General features: G+C 41.4%; 1 protein-coding gene and 1 long non-coding RNA gene across 2 annotated transcripts; both read right to left on the bottom strand.

Annotated features, from left to right (window-relative positions):
• Positions 1–1,499: 1,499 nt before the first annotated feature.
• On the bottom strand, positions 1,500–4,120 carry LOC138407438 (uncharacterized). The gene is made up of 3 exons (XR_011240845.1): positions 3,934–4,120; positions 3,227–3,360; positions 1,500–2,335 (listed from the first exon to the last, which is right to left on the bottom strand). It is a non-coding gene; the product is annotated as an uncharacterized lncRNA (long non-coding RNA).
• Positions 4,121–4,904: 784 nt separating this feature from the next.
• On the bottom strand, positions 4,905–23,230 carry castor1 (cytosolic arginine sensor for mTORC1 subunit 1). The gene is made up of 9 exons (XM_020099007.2): positions 22,928–23,230; positions 17,076–17,146; positions 13,172–13,365; positions 12,608–12,743; positions 10,159–10,282; positions 9,474–9,590; positions 9,131–9,213; positions 8,458–8,552; positions 4,905–5,855 (listed from the first exon to the last, which is right to left on the bottom strand). The coding sequence occupies exons 1-9, from the start codon at positions 23,038–23,040 to the stop codon at positions 5,784–5,786; spliced, it is 1,005 nt and encodes a 334-aa protein (XP_019954566.1). The 5' UTR covers positions 23,041–23,230; the 3' UTR covers positions 4,905–5,783.
• Between the last annotated feature and the right edge of the window lie 331 nt (positions 23,231–23,561).

The raw sequence follows: 23,561 nt of genomic DNA, 5'->3' as shown, positions 1-23,561 counted from the left end.
TCACAGTTTATGGTAAAGGCCCAACTAAAGTAATATTTTGTAAGGTTTGTCAATTCGATCAATTTAGTTGAAGAAAACGTTCGCAGAGTGAATTTGAACTCACCGATAATTTCAGTTTCCCCGACGATGAGCAACCTTTAAAATTCAGGTGCAGTCAAATTTTCAAGAAGCTGCGTTTCACAAAAATTGTGAAATGGAACAAATTAAATCGGTCACAATCGCCTGTAAGAAATTTCAAGGTGCATAAAATGATGTTTTCCAAAGTTGGGCGATAAAGAATCATTTGAGGCTCATACACAACAAAACATGAGAACTTCTAGCACAGCATTAATCGATCACTTCATTTGACGAGGAGCAGACTCACATTAATCTCTGTTACAGTGCTGCTGTTCTCCTGCATCGTTCTGACGAGACTCTGACAGACTTATCTGCCTTTTCTGTGCGCTGTCCATCTGTCCTCGTATTTCACTGTGCAACATAGCGCTTGGAGTCCAAACCTGCAGCTCTCCGAAGGAGATTCTTATCAGCTTCTCTCTCCACCTCAGGCAGTGTGGGCCGCTCACAGGGGAGAGATGGCCAGAGCTAAACAATTAATCATCGGCGATGGCTGAGAAAACAAACTGTCGTAATTAGGAAATGTATCAGAGCCCCTTCTCGTTTGGCAAGTTGATTAATTGCCGTCACACGGGAGCCGCGTCAATCGTTGCAAATTATCAAGTTTTAATTGAACAAAGCTTTTTCTGTTACAGGAGAGGTATTCAGGGAAATTCACTTAGTTGGCAAACATCTGAGGAAAAGATTGACACCATTGTTGTAAGCTACAGCTAGCAGCAGATTTGATTAGCTTTCCATATTGGAAATAATGAAACCACAAACCTCAACCTCTCTCAAACAACAGTCAATAAATAACCGTCATTGGGTGAGCTGCATGAACCACATTAAAGAGTTACCCATTGCATTTGCACTGAATACAAGTTAAAAATCTACCATGTCAACACTTAACATTTAAGACAAACTATAGAATAGAACTCAGTAGAAAGCGTACCTCCCCAACAGTCCCCTGGAATTCAATCACTCATAATATGTCCGATTGTATTTTTACAATCATTGTGTAGTTTTTGTGTAATCCTGCTGACGGACAGGGATGAAAACATTCCGTCCTTGATGGAGGTAATAATGGTTATTTGATCAGCTGCGTTATCTGCTTTGGGCTGCCTGTAGAGAATTACTGAATTCAAGTTATATATTTCCCAAATGCAAGTCAACACACTGCATTTTTGTCAAATACGTGTTTACAAATCATTTTAAAGTCTTTTAAAGTCGAAGAAAAGCATTAACTGTAACAACATGTGCAGCAAGAACTGAGTTCACAAATCTGTATTTCTGATACGCTGGGTATGTTTATTTGTCCCTTTGTCCTTTGACGTGGCCCGGGGGAGCAGACCCCTCCGAGGATGTGCTCCGAGATGCCGAAGAATAATTACATCAGTAGGCAGAGGAATTGTGCAAACAAGTTTTTATTAACTTACAAAAATATAAATGAAACAGGAGGAATGATTAAATAAGAAATAAATACAAGAGTGACTCAAATACTGGGCAGAAATACAAATAGATATAAATATAGATAAATAAAAACTGCATGCAAGAAGTCTTTATATGATTAAATAATAATAATGACATCAGCACTTTTTAGAAAATAATTTCATATTCAATATAAAAATAAAAAAACCTAATTTAAGCTACATCACATTCCAATAAAAATATTAATAATTCACATATTCAACAAATAAATATTCACTACATGGATTCAGGACTTTAACACCAACATAAGAGTTGGATTTTATGGTTGCTCAATTCTATAGTAGATCAAAATGAAGAGGGAAATTTTAGTTTTGAATTTGTGAATTCACAGCTTCAGTTTAGACAACTTTTTATCACAGATGTCAGAATAAACGTGGGCCTCTTGTTTTAGCCAGTCGCTCAGTCTGACAATAACATGCCATCCATATTTCTTTTTAGCAAAAGCATGATCAGTGGACACATTCGGCGGGGCTGGCGTTGATGGCAAAGGAATTTGAAGAGAGAGTTTAGTGAGAATAGCCTGTATTGTAGAATTATGGTGGGAGAGGCGATCCTTGACAAGTGTCAAGTATGATTTGAGAACAGGTTCTTTCCAAAGTTCTGAGTGATGCTGCTCAACGATTAAAATGTGCGAAAAGAGAAGCATGTTCTTGACGCAGACGTCCTGCAGCTTCTCAAAAGTGTTGGACCCGGACACTTCGAAGTCAGGAATATCATTGCTGGTGGGATTAGAGATGTTTCCGTGATATTTTATCTGTAAGAAAGAAAGAAAAGATCTGATATGATTTCATGGAGTTTGAGTGATGATTGTAAAATGCAAATAAGAGTAAAATGGAAGGAATTTTAGTGTCAGTGGTGATAGATATGCATTTATTTACATCAGTGATTAATTCATTTAAACTGATAAAGCAAATAATTTGAATAGATAATATAATATAATAATTTAAATTTAAAGGTAAGAAAATCTATTTTTCTTCTTAGTCTATTTGACAGAGCTCTTACAGATGTAAACAAGATTTGTATCAGGCACTTTGCAGCTGAAGGGGATGTTTTTTGTTGGAGCATATTTAAAACTATAAGATAAATTATGTGTACGATTTGTATTTGATATTTTTGAGAAATAGCTTTTCAGTGCATTTGAATTTTGCACTATATTGTTTTTGAGGCTGCTTCAACTCATTTCCTCCTCACTACTAGTTTTACTGGTGAAACGCTGGTTCGTAGTGAGAAGATGAAGTGTGCACGGTGAAGCTGGGCGTGAGTTGGTTATAATGTTTATTCTAAAATAAACATTATAACCAACTCGTCCTCGTTGAGGTGAAAGATACGAGGTGAAAGATATGAGGTGAAAGATACGAGGTGAAAGATACGAGGTGAAAGATACGAGGTGAAAGATATGAGGTGAAAGATATGAGGTGAAACTCCATCACAAAGTCAGATTAGGTGGTTTCATTGATAGTCGATAAAAAGAAAGCAGCGGAGGATGTTCAAACTAAAGTAGCTGTAATACCATTTTGTCAGATATCACATCAACAGCTGTGCAAGAAGATCAAAATGTCTCCAAAAGTCTGACTGCTGTCCAAAAAGACATAGAAAGAAATAGATAGAAGAGGAGAGTCATAATCAGAAGACACATGACACTTACGTATTGTTCCCGTAGCTCTTTTACTTCAGTTTTCAGCAACTTTAACTGAGACTTGGCCTGGGCTATGTCGCTGCAGTTGAGTTGAGCAGAAAACACAGGCCTCCCATGCAGCTCCAGGATCATGTGGACGAGAACTGAACAAAGACAAAGAGGATACCCGTGACTCAAATGTAACACAGAATATGATGTAAGCAATTTAACTTTAAATACTTCTTGATTTCTATGTGAAGAAAACTGCGACTAACATTTCTACTATGTGATTGATTTCTCTTTGATGATGCTGATCACTGCTCTCATGCTCTGTGTATGTGCCAGTGGATTAAGCTTAAAATCCCATTTTGATTCTAAAAGCAAAATACACAGATGTTGCAGAAAATGTGGTTATTTGAGATTTCAGATTTCCTGTCATCTTTGATTTTTTTTAAATAGTTTATTGCAGGAATTACGTCCCTCTGCAGCATTTAGCTTTAGAATTAAGAAACCAAATTATAGACACAAGTGGCTGCAGAAATGTGAATAAAGAACAAAACAAACCACAAAAAAAAAGGGGTATTGAGATTTATAGATTCTAAAAGCTTGCCTGCAACATACTTCATGTAGAAAATAAAATTTGAAAGTTATTCTCACAGGACATTGAAACTGATTAATATTAAAATGCGTTACTAGATACATTCACTAACAACATTACATATCAAAAAGATATTTACCAAAGAGTCTCAGAAGTCCCCAGAGTTTAAAATTCATGGCGACGATTGGAGCAGATTCACTTAACAAACCACATAGAAGTGACATACAAAATCTTTCACCGCATGAACATGCCTTTATATACGATATTGGAAGAGTATGGTCATCTACACCCACCCACAATTTCCATACTCTTTTCCGCGTGACTGTGACAGTCATGCTACATGTGTCAACCTCAGAGGTGACATCACAGCTCATGTCCTCCTCAGATCTGAGGACTCAGAATCAATCAACAAGCGTAAATATTGTTATAAACAATATAGTGTTATAAATATATAAACATTGTTCATTTCATGTGAAAAATGGGAAAGTTGACTTCTTTCATACTCTGGTCAAAGGAAAAGCTCAAATAAAACACTGGCAAATGCGATCATAGCACTTTCCGCTTGTTCAGTGACGATAAGTCAAAAGACAAAATCCTCCCACAAAGGTTCCAGCTTCGTTGTTGTCAGGATGTTTCATCTGACAACCGTCACGTGTTTGAGTCTCACACCATCCTCATCCTATAATCTACTTAGAAATTTAGAGTTCACGTCCGATTTAATTTTTAAATTAAGTTTGATTAAAGTTTTATAGAAGATAAAGTAGTAACACAGATAAATGCTCCATCTAACTTATTGACACCGGTCGATTATTTGTTCATAAACACTGAATGAAAAGTGAAGGTTTTTTTTCTTACCTCTTAGATGGAAGCTTTGTCCGTCGGTGTGCCGCAGGTCTCTGATCTGGGTCCTGTTTTCTTTTTCCATGTTTCATGCTTCCTCTTCAGATCAAATCAACTGTTTCAAAGTGAACATCATTTAAGATACCTCTAATTTAACAGAGTACCAACAAAGAGCTGCTTTTTTTTATCCACTTGTTCCTCTAAGCTTTTAAGCCTCATTATACCTCATTGTCCGCCACTCGTGAGATAATCACTATTTGACAACAAAGATATTTCCGATATTCTTTATTGAATGAAGCAGCACAAAAATTACAAATGTTTACAGAATACTTTTACTTCAAGATGTACAAAATGTAGTTGTACCAAAAGAAAACAGCTACGTGAAATCAGCAAAACTAAAAGTTTATTGTGCAAATAACAAAAGAAATAAGACATAGTGTTATTGACCTCTGGTACTTCTATAGTAAAGAAATGCTGACCTCTTGAAAAAAAAAAAAAAAAAAATACTGACCAAGTCTCCTGATCGTAGTCTTTTTGATATCGTACAACTACTTTCATTCATTTCAAACCAACGCGAGTGATCTGTATGAGAATGACTCAGCACTCACACAACTGCCTACGCTTTTTTGCAAACTTCGACTAAAAAGAAAGAAAGACAGGGTTGCTTAGACACATGGCGTTATGATTATACACATTACTGGAAGACTAAATTGTTTGTTTATAGCACTGGTGAGATGTATGCGAGGATATTCTGCAGTGATGCAACCACACAATCCATGAGATCTCCGATCCGGCATTAGAGAATGATCATACAAGTTTATTTATATGACTTTGTGCTTGTGAGTTTGACTGTGCGAGTAAGTGTGTGTGTGTGTGTGTTGAGGAGCCAATGTGCATGTCTGAGCGCGCGGGCCCCCGTCGACTCAGTGCATCCATCCTCGGAAAGGTAAGACAGGGGGCCGCACAGACAAACCCGACGTGAACGCCACGAAGAAGAGGAGCTTCTGGTGTTCGGAAGTTCGTAGGAGTTAATACTGCTGGAGATGCAGCGCTAGTCTAGGCACAGAGTTAACCTCCCGTTCCGGCCGCTCTGCCGCCGCACTACACCTGAAGTGGGAGGGTGGGGGAGGGGGGGGGGGACTTTAGAGATCAGCTGGTGGCTGGTTCCTTCCTCTGATGCTGCAGCATGTCCGTCACACTCACGATGTCCTCCTCAGGGACCTGGGACAAAAAGAATTGAAGTGGTAACAGCTTTGCGAGCAGAGCAAACTTCAAACACTGACGACTACGCTCACGTGGACGACATTACTCTGACTACTGACCCCTTTCAGAATTAGACATTATTTAGATGATCGCGTTTCCAGTTGTCGCTCATAGAATATTCCATTGGCATCATTACGTCTAACTTATTCCACCAGTTGCTCAACCTGAAAATGTTTATTGTGCCATTTTGGGTGTTGTCTCTCTAATTCTGCAAGTTTCACAAAGTGCTGTGAAGAGGTTATACTGAGTACATACTGTATCATGTGACCACGGTCAGAAATCTCTCCGTGTCTTCATTTGATTATTGCTTATTCACAGTTTGATCTTAATTGGGTTGAGATAATCAGAAAACGTGTTTTACGTGGCAGAGTCGTTTTCAGACGATTGGCTTAATTGGGTTAATGTCGGAATATTGCTGTCCATGTAAATGCAGTCACTGACTCAACCCTGATATTCTAATATTCTAATATTCACTCTCTCTTTTGCTCCTGCTTCATCCTCCTTTTTACTGAACCTCATTGTAAATGTACCGTTTGTTGTGAAGCCCTGTGAGTTTTTCGTGATCGAGACCAAATTGCTCTTTGAGTAAAGCCTCATATCACAAATCCTACATGTACACAATACCATTGTTTACGGATTTGTTCGAATTCTCCCACTTTCTCGTGAAATTCACTGGTGTGAGAAAATTCTCTCTGATTTTAAGGAGGATACAATGATTCAGACTCATTCAGAAAAACATGGGCCAGACAGCGTCCTCCCATCCTCCCATCTGTGCATGTTCATTCACATGTTCTGTTGACACCACTTTGTGCCGTTATGTGTCAGGAAATGTCCTCAACTCTATTATTATTGTGACCACTCCATCCGCAGCTTTCTGGATGACTTCCCTCTGCTTCGTTCTTCCTCTTTACAGACGTGTGTGGGATTTTTGCAACAAATTTAGGCATTACCCTAAAAAAGGAACAAAAGAGAATCCCAAAGTATAAACTTCATCTCAAGAAAAAACATTTAGTGGAGATTCTGCCTCGACCGGTTGGATTGAAAAGGAAAGAAACGGAAGGAAGAGGAGCAGACCACTCACAATATCTATGTTGTATAGATCTGTACTACTGCCACTGATTAGAATAATGATTGTAATGTCAGCAGTCTTTCTCTATGACTGTAAGTACCAGGCAGCTGTGATGCAGAGAGTTTCTCAGAACTTAGCGAGGTGGAAGTGACATCACATCACTATGGGTTTAATGTTTTTATAAATGGAATGTTGTATTATTAGTCTGCGGTTAAAAACCATTCTGGAATTAAAAGGATGAGATAATAATTACAGGGTAAATATAGAACTACAAGTGGAAGGACTTTTCACACTTTGTGGTTGAGTCAGGTCCGGTGAGACACAGGATGACATGAGACAGGTAGTGAGTTACACACTTGTTTCCAAAAAATCTCAACAATTGCCTAAAAAAGAGCACTTGCTCAGTATTACTGACGAAAGAGCAGAAGGTTGATCAAGATGTTTTGTGGAAACGCTGCAGCTGTAATGACACGAAGGACAGGGAGACGTATTTTTAACGGTTTGAGTCCAGTATCAAAATATTTAAGTTTCACTGATGATTTACATAGATTAACACAAAATGCCTTTACGACAATGATTAAGTGGAAAGTTTCTGATTCACTGTCACTTCTGTGATAAAGGGTTAAAGGGGAAAAAAAATACTACCCAGATAAACTCTTCTTGGTAATTTCCAAGATAATAACAGTGGTAAGAGTTTCTGAATGAGTCGTCAAACAGTGAATAATCAGGAGAACATGAAACCACTGTGGAGTTTCATCATAATGTATATAGTTAACCTTAAAATTCACCACTTTTTTTTTTTTTTTTTACATTCTTTTACCAAAGGTTAGAGATTAAAGATAGAAAGTGATAAATATTTATGAGGCCACATAATAAAATTCTCACCGTTATATCAATACAATATATTATAAATGTAATTTCCTCTTTAAATAATCAATCTGGCCAAACATGCAGAAGGAATATACAAATGTTATTTGAACAATAAATTCAAGAAGTAATTTATGACGTTCGAAATTCAAAGAATCTTTAGGCAAAGAGTCAAAATGAGGTAAGATGATAAAAATGGATGTTTTTTTTTTTTATTTTGTCGCAGCCTTTGTACAAACTGTTTGTTTGGCCTGTGGTGACGCTGGTTGCAGCTTTTTCTCTGAAACTTTACGAGTGACCCGAAATAAGGACACAGACTGATCAAGATCAAGAACACGGAATGAGTAGATGATATTTATCACGGTTAAGGTTACAGGATTTAAAAATACACTTTTTCCACTAAGGTAAATCAACTGCATCACTAAAAAAAAAAATCACCTTAAACCTTACAGGAATCCTGCTAATGGTGACGTACGCCCACTTGTCACCTGTCTCCATCACAGACAGAGCACGACCTTGAATGAAAATCTAAATATCTGAGCTGAGCGGAATACATGTTTGAGTCTGTTTCAATTTTTGACTCCTGTAAAAATAGCAGTAGTGACGTGAAGATGTCAGACTCACCAGAGCGTGGTCAAAGCTGAAAGTGCTGATGTAATAGGCCGAGATGTCGCTGTCAGCGAGAGGCTGAGATATCTGGGCGACTATACCGCACTCGTCTGGAAAACAGAGGAGAAATATCATCTGGAGATCTGTGACAACATCTGGATTCCCATGTTCCAGGAGCCTTTTGTGACACATCAGGACAGTAATCGGTCACGTCATGTGCTCGACTGGACAGTTCTAGTTCTAATGTGAATTAATCTCAATGTAAGTGGCATAAAAGAAAAACAAATAAGGTTTATACTTTTCCCGTTCGAATAGTTTTAAAACCTCTTAGATAAGTTTTCAATCTCAACTCTGAAAATGACTAATTATTCATTACTAAATAAATAAATCTCAACAACTATAACATATGTGCATCAACATTAAGGCTAAAAAACTATGAAAATAAATACACCGGCATCACAACTCTTTCTATATTCTAACATTTTTTAGTTTTTTTTCAGTAAACTGATGAATTTATATTCAACACAGCTTGTTAGTCACATGATTTATAAGATTTCCAAGATGTCATTACTGTGATTCCGCTCTGACGCCAGGAGAGGACAGTGGTGTGCGACTGACATCCTCTATAGTCTACGTAGAATAAAATACCTAACGCGTGTCGAGGAATTTGAAAACGAGGAGGCCTTACCGAAGCCGAGCGGTTGTCCTCCAATACGCACCATTCTCCACAGCTCCCCGGAGGAGCTGGTGAAGAGAAGGTCAGCGGGAAACCTAGAACACAAGAGATCCAGCTCTGACGTCCACGTATCACAACACACAACCATACACCAGGTATAGAGCGTTCTTACAGGGATCTCTGGATAAAACGCAGCAAACACAAACTTAATGTCTGACAAATATCTGGTCCCTTCGACTTGGAGCTTTAAAAATCGTACTTTGAATCGATTTGCTGCGGTCAGTGTGGAAATAACTGTTGATTTCTTTATCCACTGTTTTTAAATTTTAATAAAGCACAAGTCGGGGTTCCTCACTGTCTCTGAGCCTCGGTGTCCATCACCAGTGAGATGTAGCCGTCGATGAGTGAGAAGGAGAAGAACTTGATGCAGTCCAAGTCCTGGCTGGGGGACGAGTGCGTGTCCTCTTTAGGGCTGCAGAAGAGGACGCACATTCAGCAGCAATCATTTAATTAGATTAACTTGCTTTCAAAAAGTTTGTGCCTTCAATTAACACAATTGAAGGCAAACAGTAAGAAACAGTTAAAAAGCAATTCGAGCACAGATACAGAAAAAAGATACAGATGAGAAGAGAGAAAAATTTGGATAGTAAAACATTATGAGATGATGAAAATATAGACGGTAAGATCAGAAACAGGAAAAGAGCACATTGATAAAAAAATGTGTTTTTATGAGAGATGAGTAAAATAAAAGTTTTAAAGAGTTTTAAAGGGAACAGAAGGTTGAACTCTCAGAGAACAAATCACTAAGATGCATTTTGTTTCTACGTTACTGACATTAAGTAGTTCCATGAAACTTTTTACAGTGTTTGGGATAACATGTGTTAAATATATAGAATAAACAGCAATCATGAAACTGATGAAATAAATCAAATGTGAGGGAAATCTGTGACATCAAGTCAATGGGCTGATGTTGACTTTGCATCATGTGCTGCCACCTTGTGTTTTCCAGCTGTCGCACAGCGACGTGAGCTGCATCTCACCTGCTGGAGTAGAAGAGCGCATCGATGAGCGTGGTGGCGATGGACGGCAGCGTGTCCGGGTCCAGAGACATGACGCAGAAGTGGTTCTGGGGGATCAGCACCGGATGAACCGTGGGTTGGATCGCTGGGAGGACGGAGACGAGGACTGGTTTATACAAACAGCTTTTCACATGGAACAATAAAACGATGATCAATGTCCTGAAAATTAATTCATCTCATATTTTCTCGAATTAACTTTTGTGCAGGTGATTTTTCTAATTTCTGTCCAACATGCATGTGCTGTGTTAATTTTTATAAAATATGTTTATTTGAGTTTATGCACAGGTTCATAAACATATACAACAAATTGTTCACATGCTTTTTAGCTGCAGAAATGAAAAAAGAGCAGGACTGTGAAGTTATTCACGGTGTCCAGGAAGTGTCTCCTTGTCTTGTTCAGGACATTAGAGTTGTGAATCTTTTGCAATGATGTGGGACCGTTTGCTTCCAGTGGAACAACAAGAATAACTGTGAGTGGGTTTGGATCAATGACCGTGTTGCATGTTTCATCTTAAAGAGTTTGAAATATTATTAATTCAGGTATTTCTAGAAGCCTGGGACAGGACGGCAGCATGTGCATATCGTTACAGGCCTCAATAACACTGGGGTGCGTCTCATGTTCTGTATTCTCATTCATGTAAAAGAAGATTTACACAGATTTATATTTTGAATTTGGTAAAAAGCCACAAAAACACCTCAATAATTGAGTTATTCTCCTCGTAGACACTGAAAATTCTCTTCAGAGCCTCTAACTTATGATCGATGCACATGTTTCATAATTCAAGTTCGATTCTCCTCAGTTATGAAAACAACTTCCCTTGAAAACCTTTGTGATATAAAAGCAGCGAGGTCCCGTCCTGTCGTCGTTACAGAACCATAAAATGTTTGTTTAAAGTTAATCACGGCTTTGTTCAGCGCTGCAGGTGTCCGTGTACAACCGGCTCCTCCTGTTATAAAGACATATGATCGCTGCACAATGATCCACAGGTTGGTTAACTATCATGTTAAGTGTTAAAATGTAAAGGAAATGTTTGTTGGAACGTCACAGTGTGTTCAAAATAACCCTAAGTGCAAAAATAAAGTTTGTGCGTTTACAAGAAAAACCCCACAACACCTCTAAAATATGACATTTCCTGTCATGGTGCCATAAATAAGTGGTTTCAACTTCTCCGAGCCGTGTTGCAGTGGAGAGCTGGCGGCTGCTGGGACGTAAGCATTCTGATATTCATATGGTCTGGTTGCCCCATTAGACCTTTTCTCTCTATTCCATTCACACAGATTACAGAACAATGGAGGCTTCAAATAACCAATGAGGCACAAAACTGTGGCACCGCTGCCAAGTTGGAAAAATAATAACCATGAGGAAGCACCACTGTTCTCGGAGCTCACACAGGCCGGGCTCAACTGTGATGGCCCCTTTTTTTTTGAAGCCGAGTCATTGTTAGTGTCCGTAGCTTGATTACAGAGAATGAGCGACTGAATCCCGCTGCGTATTTCACAGGCTGAAAGAATTCGAGCTGCACAGCTGATCACACACTGTGGATTGTGCATTTAGAGCTTTTTAATGGGTTTTAATCCCTTGAGGCGAAGCTAGTTTATATGTAGAGCACATGACACGAGACAAAAAATAAATAAATTCAAATAAGCGTGATTGAAAAAAAATGTGAACAAATGAAATATTAAGAAATAAACAAAGTTATAGTGCAGTGGAATCAATTATTAAATATTTGATAGAATAAACAGCCGTGACAAACAGGTTTTCATTTGGAAGATTTGCAGCCGACCTGCGGTTTTCTCTGACCAAAACTGAACACTGCTTCTCCGGGCCAGAAATTGATTTTGGGGCCGAAAACGTTCAATGCGACGTGGCGGTGATGTATTTTTATTGTTCAGATTTTTTTTTAAGTGACTGTCAAAACTTATTTCTGATGCATAAATAAAACTGAGGTGGTGTGAAATGTGTGACATCTGAAAGAACGACACCTCCTCGTATGTTCTGCATCTGCTCATGTCTTCAAATCCGAGTTTCAGAAATGTTATTCTGACCTTTGTCAGAGCGACTTTCTAAAAACACGACTCCAACATGTCAAGAGGATTTACATAGAGTTTGTCAAGCAGCAGTTTTCCTGTGTGAGTCATGTTTAGGCTCGACTGCAACACTCCTCGAGTTTCTCCTTCAGTTCCAGAGAATGTGTCTGACTAGTTTCGATAGCACTTCCTGTATGATGAGGAGCCTCTTCACACTTTGTACAAACAACCTGATGGTGGTGCTAAAGGACTCTAAACTTCCTCCTCTGAGCTGAGCCAATACACACACACACACCAAGTTTTATCAGTAATCCTGCTCAATCAAACAAACAGTCAGGGGAGAAAACACAACTTCCTTGTTGGAGGTCTCAGCCGGATCTACCTTCTTTGCCGTTCTTCTGGAGTCCGCCGGAAACATCCTGGCAGTGCACCGGCACCGACTCTCCCCCCGACTCCCTGTAGATGTTGAACTCCTCCTCCAGAGTACTGACGACGACAGACAGGTCTTTCTCTCGCACCTGCACAATATAGATGAGAAGTTTTAATACTCATGGGGAAACCTTGAAATATGTACAAATACACCTTGATCCACCGGCCGCACAGGGTCAGTACACAGTATTAACGGGATACTTCAGCTCCACTGGCACATCGACCATTCATGTTCTTGCTGACACCAACACCTGTCTGTCCGTTATCTATTTTTGCCAACTTAACACTTTCACATTTAATACATCAACCAACTTTTCAGTGTCGTCAGCTCAGTGGACAACATGCGGACATGCGTGGCTTCTCTGGACGGGCAGAGCTCAGGAGCTTAGAAGGCCTCACACCTCAAAAGAGTTTCTATACATTTAGAGAGTTTAGAAAATTGACTCCATCTTAAAAAAACGAGCCTTACCAGCAAAAGCTAAAGAAGTGACAAAAGACAGACGTGGACGCAGCTCACCAGGATGAAGTCGGTCTGATAAGTGGACAGCATGAAGACGGAGACGTGCTGCTGGGCCAGAGGGGCGATGACCGACTTGGCGATCTTGGTCACGCCGACAGCCTGTGAGCTGCTGGAGGCGTTACCGTTGGAGACCACGTTGAGCGGCAGCCAGATAGAGCTTTCTACCTTGAGGTGCTCCGAGGGCTGAAGCTCTGGGCGGGAAGAAGGAAAGATGGGAAAGGCTGTGGGTTTACGCGGAACGCATGGCAAAGATTTATGCTAATGTGCAATGGTGCACATGAACATGAACAGACACAGAAACATAAACTAATAATGAGGAGTTTTAACTGGCAGGTCAGGGTAAGAATGATTAACAGCAGGAAGGGGGGAAGTCAGGATATCGATATGCTTCCTTCAATTTGGACAATTTCATTTTACAACTGTCTTTTTGAAATCCCCTATCTTTACATCAGTGCGCCACAGAAATACTTGTGCACTGTCTTAATTTAGCCGCAAAGATGTCGTCTAACCTTCAGATCATTTATAACATTCTCATTGTGTCACCAAAAAGAGAAACAATTTCAATACACAAACAACTTAACAACGGTGCAACTGCCACACCAACAAAAACAGATATTCCCACGAGGAGCAAACTCTGCAGGTGCAAAACTTCCTAACTTCCTGTTGACAGAGTTTGATGAGAACGTTTAAAACTGGATAAAACATTAATAAACCTCAACATGCATTGATGTCAGACACTGTCCTTCTCATGAATGTTGTAAATATTATATGTTATTTTGATGATGTGCTCTGCACCTTCACTTCTCTCTCTCTGAGGTTTACCCTTGTCGAGGGTTCTGCGCAGAGGATGTCGTACAGAGTGTTGAGTACTCTGAGGCAAATATATATATTAAATAAAAATGTTTACTTAATTAACGATTAATTAAAAACCTTTTAAATCCCCGTTACAGATGCTGCTAGCATCAGCTCTATGTTCGATGTGAGAGTATAAAGCCAAACAAACATCAGCTCTAAAAAGAATTTCAGTTTTTTCTGCATTAAAGATAAATAAAGTGAAGAGGAACAAGCAAAAACAGAACCACTGCAGATGATCTACAGACGGGGCGTCACTCAAACAACATTTCTAAAAGAACGACAATAATTTATTAGCTTCGAGAGTAAAACCCCTTCTAGCATCCGCACCTCATCACGAAGGCACAAATTTGTTGTCTGCTGCATGTTGTAGTGTAGACACTTCCTCTCCCCCCCACCCCCTGTTTCTTCCTTCACCACAGAGACCTCAAACAACCCTGCTATTTATACCGCCTACGATATACGAGTAAGGATTACGCTCCGGAGAGGCCACCAGCACCAGTATGACCTGTGCCTTCATGTGCTCCCAGTGAGGTGGTGAGGAAGGTTTAAAGCTCAGACGGGGACATTCCTCGGAGTCTCTGAGCCAGAAGAAACAGCAGGGTGTTTCCCCCTTCTGCCTGAGGTGAGAACGAAACGGAAGCTGCCAACTACCTGCACAACAGGTGTCGGTCCAGAGAGCAAACAGGGAATTGGGAGAATGAGATACTGCGGTTGTAATTTAGTTCCAAAGTGTGATTCTGCAACACGTCAATGTGTTTTGAGCTGTGAACTAAATTATGACGGTTCTTTGATGAAACACATTGATGCTGGTTTAAAATCACATTCAAATTTACATTAAAAAAATATAAATTCATGTATAATAACGCCTAGTGTTTTTGGACCTCACAGGGTGAACGCGTACCTAGAGTCAACTTGGGTTTGGGACGTCTGTGATGAAACTAAACTCATAAACCACCACACTGTCTAGAATTCAGAGACGTCCCCCATCCTCTCTGCCCCTCCATGTCCTCAGACACGTCTGCTCTCAGAGAAATTACATATGAAGTAGAGACTTCTCTCCTCTGTGTGGGTGCTGCGACTGGAGCTGTCGCCCTGGTAGACGACTTATATTTTAGCTTAGTTACGCCGCATTACACCTCGGAGCTCGCCTCTCAGAATGACATCACCCCTGAATAACCTGAGCTGATAGGAGAAGACAAGAACAAAGCTTACATTCTTATCAAAAACGGTTCATAATGCGCAGCATTACACGCATTGTCATTAACACCAAGGTGCTAACTAACAGTAAAAACTTTCACTACTGTGCATTTACAAAGGGGCCATCATGGAATTTGAAAGTCGAGGGTGGTGAGGTTCCTCTGACGTACCGAGACGATATTCCGATACTTTGTGTTCTGAAAGGTTATTTGAATTTCCAGAGAGAGACGCTTCAGTTACAACTTAGAGGTGAAGTAAAACTTCTGAACAGATCTGAGTAAACTTCTGAATGCTGACTCGACGAGGGGAACGTTCCTTGATCTTGAATATGCATCTTCTACCCTCCAGTGACGGATCAAAGTGTTTTGGTCAGGGTTTCATTACGATTCAGCTAACTAGAAACAATTCACGTTTTCAAAATGTTGTCTACCTCCTGCAGTGAACACTCTTTCTTTCCTCCCCTTCAAAGGCCCACTGTTCTGGCTGGCGTAATTTGTCACAGACGGCCCCTTGTGGCTTCGCTACACCAGCTTTCACCTCTTAAAATAGGCACTCGGTTACAAGGAGGGCGAGGAGAACAGAGGGAGAAGCAGAGCACCCGGCGGCGATACATGCCTTTACAACTACATCTGTTTAAAAGGACGAGTTATAATGGCTGGGAGAGGAGCGGATGGGACTTTAACTTGTACACAGAAAGTTATAATGTTCACAAGAGTGTTCACAGGCAGACGGGCACATTCTAGAGGTGGACCTTTCTGTTATCTACGGTGGCCCCGAGGGTCAAAACACAGTGACACTTTACAGAACACAACAGGAAGATGAACCCTTCTGATATCACTGAAGCAGGGTTTGTGAAATGCTCTCGTGTTTCAGGGTAGTTATGTTTTTGATTTGTTTACAGTTCTCCAGATTGTAAAAACAGTTTTTCAAATAAAGACAGGAACGAAGTGATTAATCAGCACTCTTTAGTTTGGTCTACGCTGTTAACTTGCAGAAGAACTAAACGTGTTTTACGCTTGTGTGTCTATAAACATTACACTAATGCACATGCATGTTTCACGAAAATGTTTTAGAGAAGCTTCAACTTTGATTCCCGATGAAAACACTTGACCTCTGATGAGTCAGAAGCAGCACAGTCGGCTCTCTTACTATCCACACATAGCAACAGTGAATCGTGCAGAACTCATTCACTGATCTGAGATCAATTTTAAGTTGTAAGCAAGGAAAATCTATTCTAATTTGTGAAACCATTTAAAAGTTCTTCGTGGCTTAAGCTCTACTTCAAAACACATTTTCCTCATGCAGCTTTTTTCTCCTTCATTTCGTGGTTGTCTACACCCATCCCACCACGCGAGGGGGGCGAGGAAGGAAGGAAGTAACATTGCAGCGGTGAAACAACAGAATATTGTGGCTCAATGCAAAACCACACACGAGTTCATGACCATGTTTTGATAATGTTGCATGTTTAAACAGAAGAAGGGTGTGTTGTTGGAACGCTGGAGGAGCTGCACGACAATGCACGACTCTAAAGTCCACACCTCGGTTTTTAATGCAGCCTTTCTAACGAGAAATGAAAGCCTCCTGACCAATCCTGAGATAACTCTGATGACATCACCTGGGTTTTAAATTGACCTCCTCCACGGACAGTTTACAAATATGAATTCAACAGTAATTTCCTAAAATGTGGCGTCCGTCATTGAATTTCTTTTATCATTTATGTTAGTGCAAAATATTACAGTACATGTGATGCTCGTAATCTAGCGATCCAACGTGATAGCATCGTGTATGGTTCAGTGTGGGGCTGGAGTGGGAGTGACTCTGTGGATGTGCATGCTCAAGGGTGCTTTACCTTTGAATCCTTCCTCGTCAAGGACGACTGTGTAGTTCTCTGGTGTCTCTGTCAGGCTGAAAAACTTGCATCTGAAACAGAGGGAGGAAGAACAGATGGAGAGAGGCACGTAGTCAGAAGTTGAGAAAAAAGGCAGAAGATAAGGAGGATGGGGAGAGGAAGGAGAGAGAGAGAGTGGAAGAATGGTGTCATTCATCGGCAACCAACAAAAAAAGAGGTTGGGATCTTCATAAGAACAGTTACTGGGAATCGGGTAAATGAGTTTCTCCGAAATGTGCACAGGGTTCGGGACTAGTTGTCACACAATTAACACCATGGGCCCAAGCTAGGTGTTATTCCAGCGTCGCTGCTTTGTCCACAACAAATGGTAACACACAAAACAGGAAGGGCAGAGCAACAACTGTGACTGTGAAATATATACAACTTTGTAATTCATGCGATTGTGTGTAAACACATCAAGTTCCTAACTTTCTGAAACATCTCTGCACCAGAACCACTGAGAGCTGCAGTTTGCAAAGCTTCAAGTCATCCACAATCTGATTCTACCTTTTTCTGAAAAAGAGCCTTTCGCATTAACTATTTGAAAATGTGCCGTTAGTCCAACTGGTACTGTTAAAAATAAATAAAGTGAATACAGGAAAGAAAATCACAGCTGGTATATAGTTGTTGTTTGGGATCTCCAAGCTGCTCTCTACTAAACACAACCTTTAAATCCCTTGATTACAATTTACTTTGCTTTTTATCTCCAGTTGGGTCTTTGTGTCTCCGTTGGGCTCGGGGCCAAAACCATTTGCTTTCAAAGGCTGTAGCTTGGTCCGGCTACAGTGCTCAGTTCTTTTGAATGTGGCCTTTGTGAAATGTTGAAAAAAAAAAAAAAAGAAGCAGGGGTGCAGGAGGGGGGAAGCATTAGGCCCATGAGATTCAGACTAAGGAATAAACTGGGCAGTGAGATACACATTTTCCTGGATTATATCTGATTGTGAGGCCAATATACTTTGATTCTTCTACTTCCAAAGAAATATGTTTGGTATAAAACAGAGACTGGAGTAGAGCTAAATACTGAGTCACCCAGGAGATGGACTGGCCCTTAAGCTTCTTGGACAGAGTGTCCGATTTATCAAGTTGCTAATGACAAACTAAAGCTACAGATTAAACCTTCCAGAAATCTGAAGGAACACGCTGCAGTTCAGCTCAGCATCCATTCATATGTCCATTATCTAAACATCTGAACTCTTTGAGGGTCACTGGATCCAATCAAAAAATGCCACACACAGCCATTGAGTTTGTGCTGCTTTTATTCTTTGTTTAAGATAAACGATGGGTCATTCGTTGTCAGCGTCTTCTCTTTGTTTTCTCTTGAATCCCTGAAAAGGAAGTGCTACATATTCCTGTTTTCTTAAAAAAACGTCTCTCTGGAGATACACCTTCCTCTTCCTCTGATTACCAGTCAGCTGAGGTTATTACAGCAGGAGCCTGAGCGAGACGGCAAAACTGCCGAGTCAGCAAAAAGTAAATCCCTTCCATGAGATGGGACAATCGCGCCACAGAGAGACAGAGAACACTGTAATACTAACTACCAGCTGTGTTGGCAAGCTCGGCCGGCCCATTGTGTTATAATACCCCCCTCATTTCCTGTGGACCCTTCACCTTCCCCAGCTTTGCAGTTTCCTGCAGGTGGTGCATGCCGAGCGCCTAAGCCCCAAGTGTGGGGTGTTTTTGGAGGAGTCGGCAAAGGTTCTTAAATTACACCTGCAAGGCAGCAAAAACTGGTTGTGTGCTGTCGAGCAACTGGGAAATCCATCTACGAGACAGCTTGTCTTTCTGTTTGTGCAGATTAACAGATGAAAATGCAGAAAACTGACAAGTATAATGGGAAATGAATTTGCCTCGCAATGTTTTCTTCTTTTTACAATAACTATTTAACCCTCGTCATCGGCCCGTGGACGATTGCTTTAACCCACGAGTACGACCCAAAGGCTTCTTATGAAATCAAGAGGAAGAGAAGACTTTGACACCTCTTGTTGGAGAAATGCGCAGGTAGTTTCCTCCCTTTAGGATAAGCGGTATAGATGATGGATGGATGACTTTGTCAAATACATGCGTATTGAAATTTGAAGGTCAAAGAACCCATCCCCAAAACAAAGCTTTCTGCCCTTACCCTCCAATCTCCCCTTGTCTCCACATCAACACATAAGGAGAAAACCAGACCAGTGAAGGACATGTACCAAACACAAAGGGTTTTGTTAAGCTCAGTATGTACCACATTATATTTAACGATAAATGTATAATGTCGTATATCAATTAGATTTGCTGATGAGCTGTCAGGTTCCACTTTTCTAAGGTCAGACAGTTGAAGGCAAGTCTGTAGGCCGAGGAAAACAATGATTAACTGACTAACTCCACATGTTTGTATAGCACTCAACAAAACAAGCTCCCTTCCACTGAAGCATGCAGGAACATGAGGAGGAGGAGACAGAGAAACAACCGAGAGGAGACGAGGAAGCAACAGGTAGCCAGGGGAAGATGAAAACCCAGCACACAAGAGTCTGGACTTTGATCTGGCTGCACAGAGCGACGGGCGGTAACGGAGGTGAGGGAGTGACGGCTGGAGAGCAACTGTTTGCAACTGATGCTCCAGCTGAGAAAACACGATAAGAGCGGAGCAAACTGAAGTTGAAGTGTGTGTGGAGCCTCGAGCTGTCAGCCGTCGTCAGCGGCCGACCAAGCTGCCTTCACAGCTTCCTACAAACGCACAGCGTTCTCATGGGCTCCACTTTTTTTTTTTAGAACAAAGGGAAAGTTTTTCTTCTGGAAATCGCTGCTTGTTATTCGAGGGGAGGGAGCAGGGGGGGGGGGGGGGGGGTGCAGCCTTGTGTACACGAGGGGACCGAGAGCCCCGAACCTTGAACGATCCCTGAAGCAGACAAGAGGAAAACTCCCGCTGCGTCTCTGGATCAGCTGAGGCATTGTTCCGAGCCATGCTCTCGTTAGCGAGCCGCCCAGAGAGAAGAAAGGACTGCGTGGAGCCTGCAGGGCTGAAGCCACACAACAGCTCCACCGATATATTGAGCTGATACACTGTGTTTGAATTATTACCACACCCACAGACTCCAAACAACAACAATGGACAATACACGACTACCAGTCCTTGCGCACATAAACTATAAATGTGTTCGTATGTTCAAACATTAAACTCTAATGTGATTCCTGGAACTTTCAGTGATGTTCTGCAGTTTCCACTCGTATTAAAATAAAAAAGACTAAAACATACTAAGTCTGGAGTGGCCCCAACAGTCAAATTCAATACTCATCGATATCAGTCTCCTAAATATGCCGGGTGTCATCGAGATCCATCAATTGCACCCTGAGATAAAGAAAACGAATGCTCACTTTTCTCAAATATCTTTACACTGACACGATTTGTCGTCTGAGGAACTACAAGCACGGCTGAGCTCCACAGATTAACACCGGAGCTGATCGTACACAGGCTGTGCCTCGTCAAATATAAGAAATGTTTAGTCGAGTTTTCAAATTTGTTTTACTGATCCAAGGAAAGTAACGTACACAGTGTACTGTGGAATCTGTGCTCATTTTCATAACATGTCATATCAGAGAATTATAAAATGAAGTTAAAATACTATGAAGTCATTGGGTGGCTGTGGCTCAGGAGGTAGACAGGGTCGTCCGCTGACCACAGTGGTGTGATTCCCAGCATCTCCAAATCCCAACTGGCCCCTGATGGCTGTGCTCCTTGTGCAATATAAATACATACGTCTATTTAACATTAAAAGCATAGATGATGTCTTTATACCTTGTAATAAGAAACAATGAGTTACGTGTGTTTATACTATAAAATACAGGAGAAAATTCATCTGAGTGGGAACATAAGTCAGTTAAAGTAGCTTAAGAACTATTGGAGGAAAATCAACACGTCTCCGAGAAGTGATTCTGTCTTTAACACTCTGCTCACGACCGCTTTCACATCACTTTGAGAGCGGAGCTGTTCTGTAATGAATGGCAGGGGCCTGAGAGAGGGAGGACGGCAACCGAGGCGACCGGGCTCGTGTTCTGTTGCTCTGTGGTTGTTCTGAGTTGCCATTCTGCATCAGCCATTCAATAGAAAAATCCTGCTTTAGTAAAAGAACAGGAAAAACCAGGCGAAATTCATCCACATAACCACAATGATGACATAACTCCAACGTGTGCACAACAACGCAGACGAGCCTGCTAATCCCAGCCTCTGCATGCTTTTGCTTTTTCCAGTTCACTGAGAGCTCACTTTGTTTTTTTCAAACAGACACTAAATGATTCAAAGAGCCTGTTTAAAATTAAAGTGTACACTCGTGCTTTTGAAATACAAAACTGACTGTGGACCAGTGCTGATGCAACTCAACGGCTAGTTACACAGTGACTACTTGTTTCCTTAGAATACGCTTTTATGAGGGAGTCACCGTGACACGCTGCGGACATGTGTCCAGGTATGAACTCATGTGGCAGAAATGTAGATTTAAATGTGGTGACAAGATACTGACAAGAAGAAGCGTTCTCCAGGGTCATGATCCCATCATGCATCATGTTTACCGAGAGAACTGATGATTAAAGGGCCGTGCTGCACAAACAGGATGCTCAGGATGAAGCAAACCCTCGAGGACGGTGTCATATCTGGCATCACAAGAGTGATGAGAGGAGGGAAATCTCCCGCTGACGTTCGCCTTCTTTTTAAACTCCGACATGAGAGCGATCGCTGTCCTGTGTCACAACAGGCAGCTTGAGGACAGATGTGGAGCTCATCTTCAAGCCGTGCACATGTGGGGCAACCAGAGAAAACAAACACTTGCATAACAATGGGAGGATATCCAGGGATTAGCTGAAAACTGGTGCCGATGACAAACATGAGATCTGGACGACACGCACTCCGGTTGTCGGGAGTTCAAGGAGGTCAAGGGTCAAGGCTGTGCTGCAGAAACAGGATCCCACCAAAATACAAGCAGCGATGATTCAGGGGGCCGCATTCCTTCGGAGGACCCGCTCTACACAGTCGACGCTAGCTGCATCCTTCATCGACCACGTAGACCGCGAGGGACGAGGCGAAATGAGACCGTCCGGCCCTTAAAGGTGACGCCTAGCAACAGAGCTACGGACGAAAAAGTTCTTTGGATGATTAAAGACTGTTGGTGTATTTTTAACATAACGTTAGCTGCTCAGCCGAGTACTTTAAGTAAATTCTTCAGATGCTTGTGCAGTTTTTTGAAAAACAGTCACTGAAGCACAATGAATCATTTGTCCACCATACATTGAGGACCCTTCGAATCCGGACAGACCAGTCGCGCCACTGTGACGCAATCGGTCTTGAAACGCAGCCTCCGAAGGACGCGGCCCCTGATGTGAGCCACGGCTACAGTGGAGGGGCCCTTCATGCTGCCTAAGGTGTTTGGTAGCACGCACCAACCAAAGGGCTTTTAATGTACGAGGTCTCGGTTTCCCTGCAAATAGGAAGAGGTCACATAACTCGTGCAATGTAATCACCACAGTTAGAACACACTCTTCAGCAGTTTCCCATCCCGGCCGATTTGCAGTTTTCCCAACATTGACATGTGTCATGAACTAACTTAAGCAGTGGAGTGATTTCCCAGAAGCCTCATGCATTGCAGTGCATCATTCATGGAGGCAGAGCCGGACATGCACAGGCAAATTTTTGAGGAAAAGCTCAGTCACCCAATGAATGAAGAGGCTCTGCAGGTTATCTCAAATATCCGGACTGGATTACACACACACACACACACACACACACACACACACACACACACACACACACACACACACACACACACACGCACACACAGTCTTCTCACCGTGTCCGGTTCCGGAGGAAGATCAGTTTAATCAGCGGGTGTGTGAAATTCACCAGCCCGTTCTTGGATATGCTGGTGACCCGGAGTCTGTGGTCCAAGATGTGCAGATCCATGTTGTCGGTGGGTGCAGTCTCCTCGGTGTGTGTGCGCGCGCGTGTGTGTGTCTGTGTCTGTGTGTGTGAGAAAACGCCTCCTATCTGTGTCGTATCATCCAGATGTTGAGCTCAGGCCAGATGCTGACGGATTAAACCTCCAGGAGCTCGAGTCAGAGACGAAAAACAGACTCAGGCTCCTCCAACTACTGTATATTCAAATGGGGGACACGCCCCCTCGTCTTAAAGCTGCAGGAGCCCGTCACGTGTTTCAAAATAAAAGCATATTATAATAATGTGTGTGTGAGACAGAGGGTTTAATTAAAGGGGCGTGTTGACAAAAATCTATTTATTTCTGTTTTTGTGAGAGAATTTTTTTTTAAAATTAGATCATTTTCTTTTTTTTTCCCCCCCAGAAATAAAATTCAGTTTTTTTCCTGGAAGAGGTAATTTTCTATCTGTTCTCAGAAGAAACACGAATCTGAACTGTTTTTCTCTGCACCACCAATTATTTCTTCTGTTTTCACAAGAAAAAACAAAAC

This window comes from Paralichthys olivaceus, chromosome 4 (assembly GCF_024713975.1).
Source record: "Paralichthys olivaceus isolate ysfri-2021 chromosome 4, ASM2471397v2, whole genome shotgun sequence".
Classification (NCBI taxonomy): domain Eukaryota; kingdom Metazoa; phylum Chordata; class Actinopteri; order Pleuronectiformes; family Paralichthyidae; genus Paralichthys; species Paralichthys olivaceus.
This window is presented reverse-complemented; position numbering and strand designations above follow the sequence as displayed.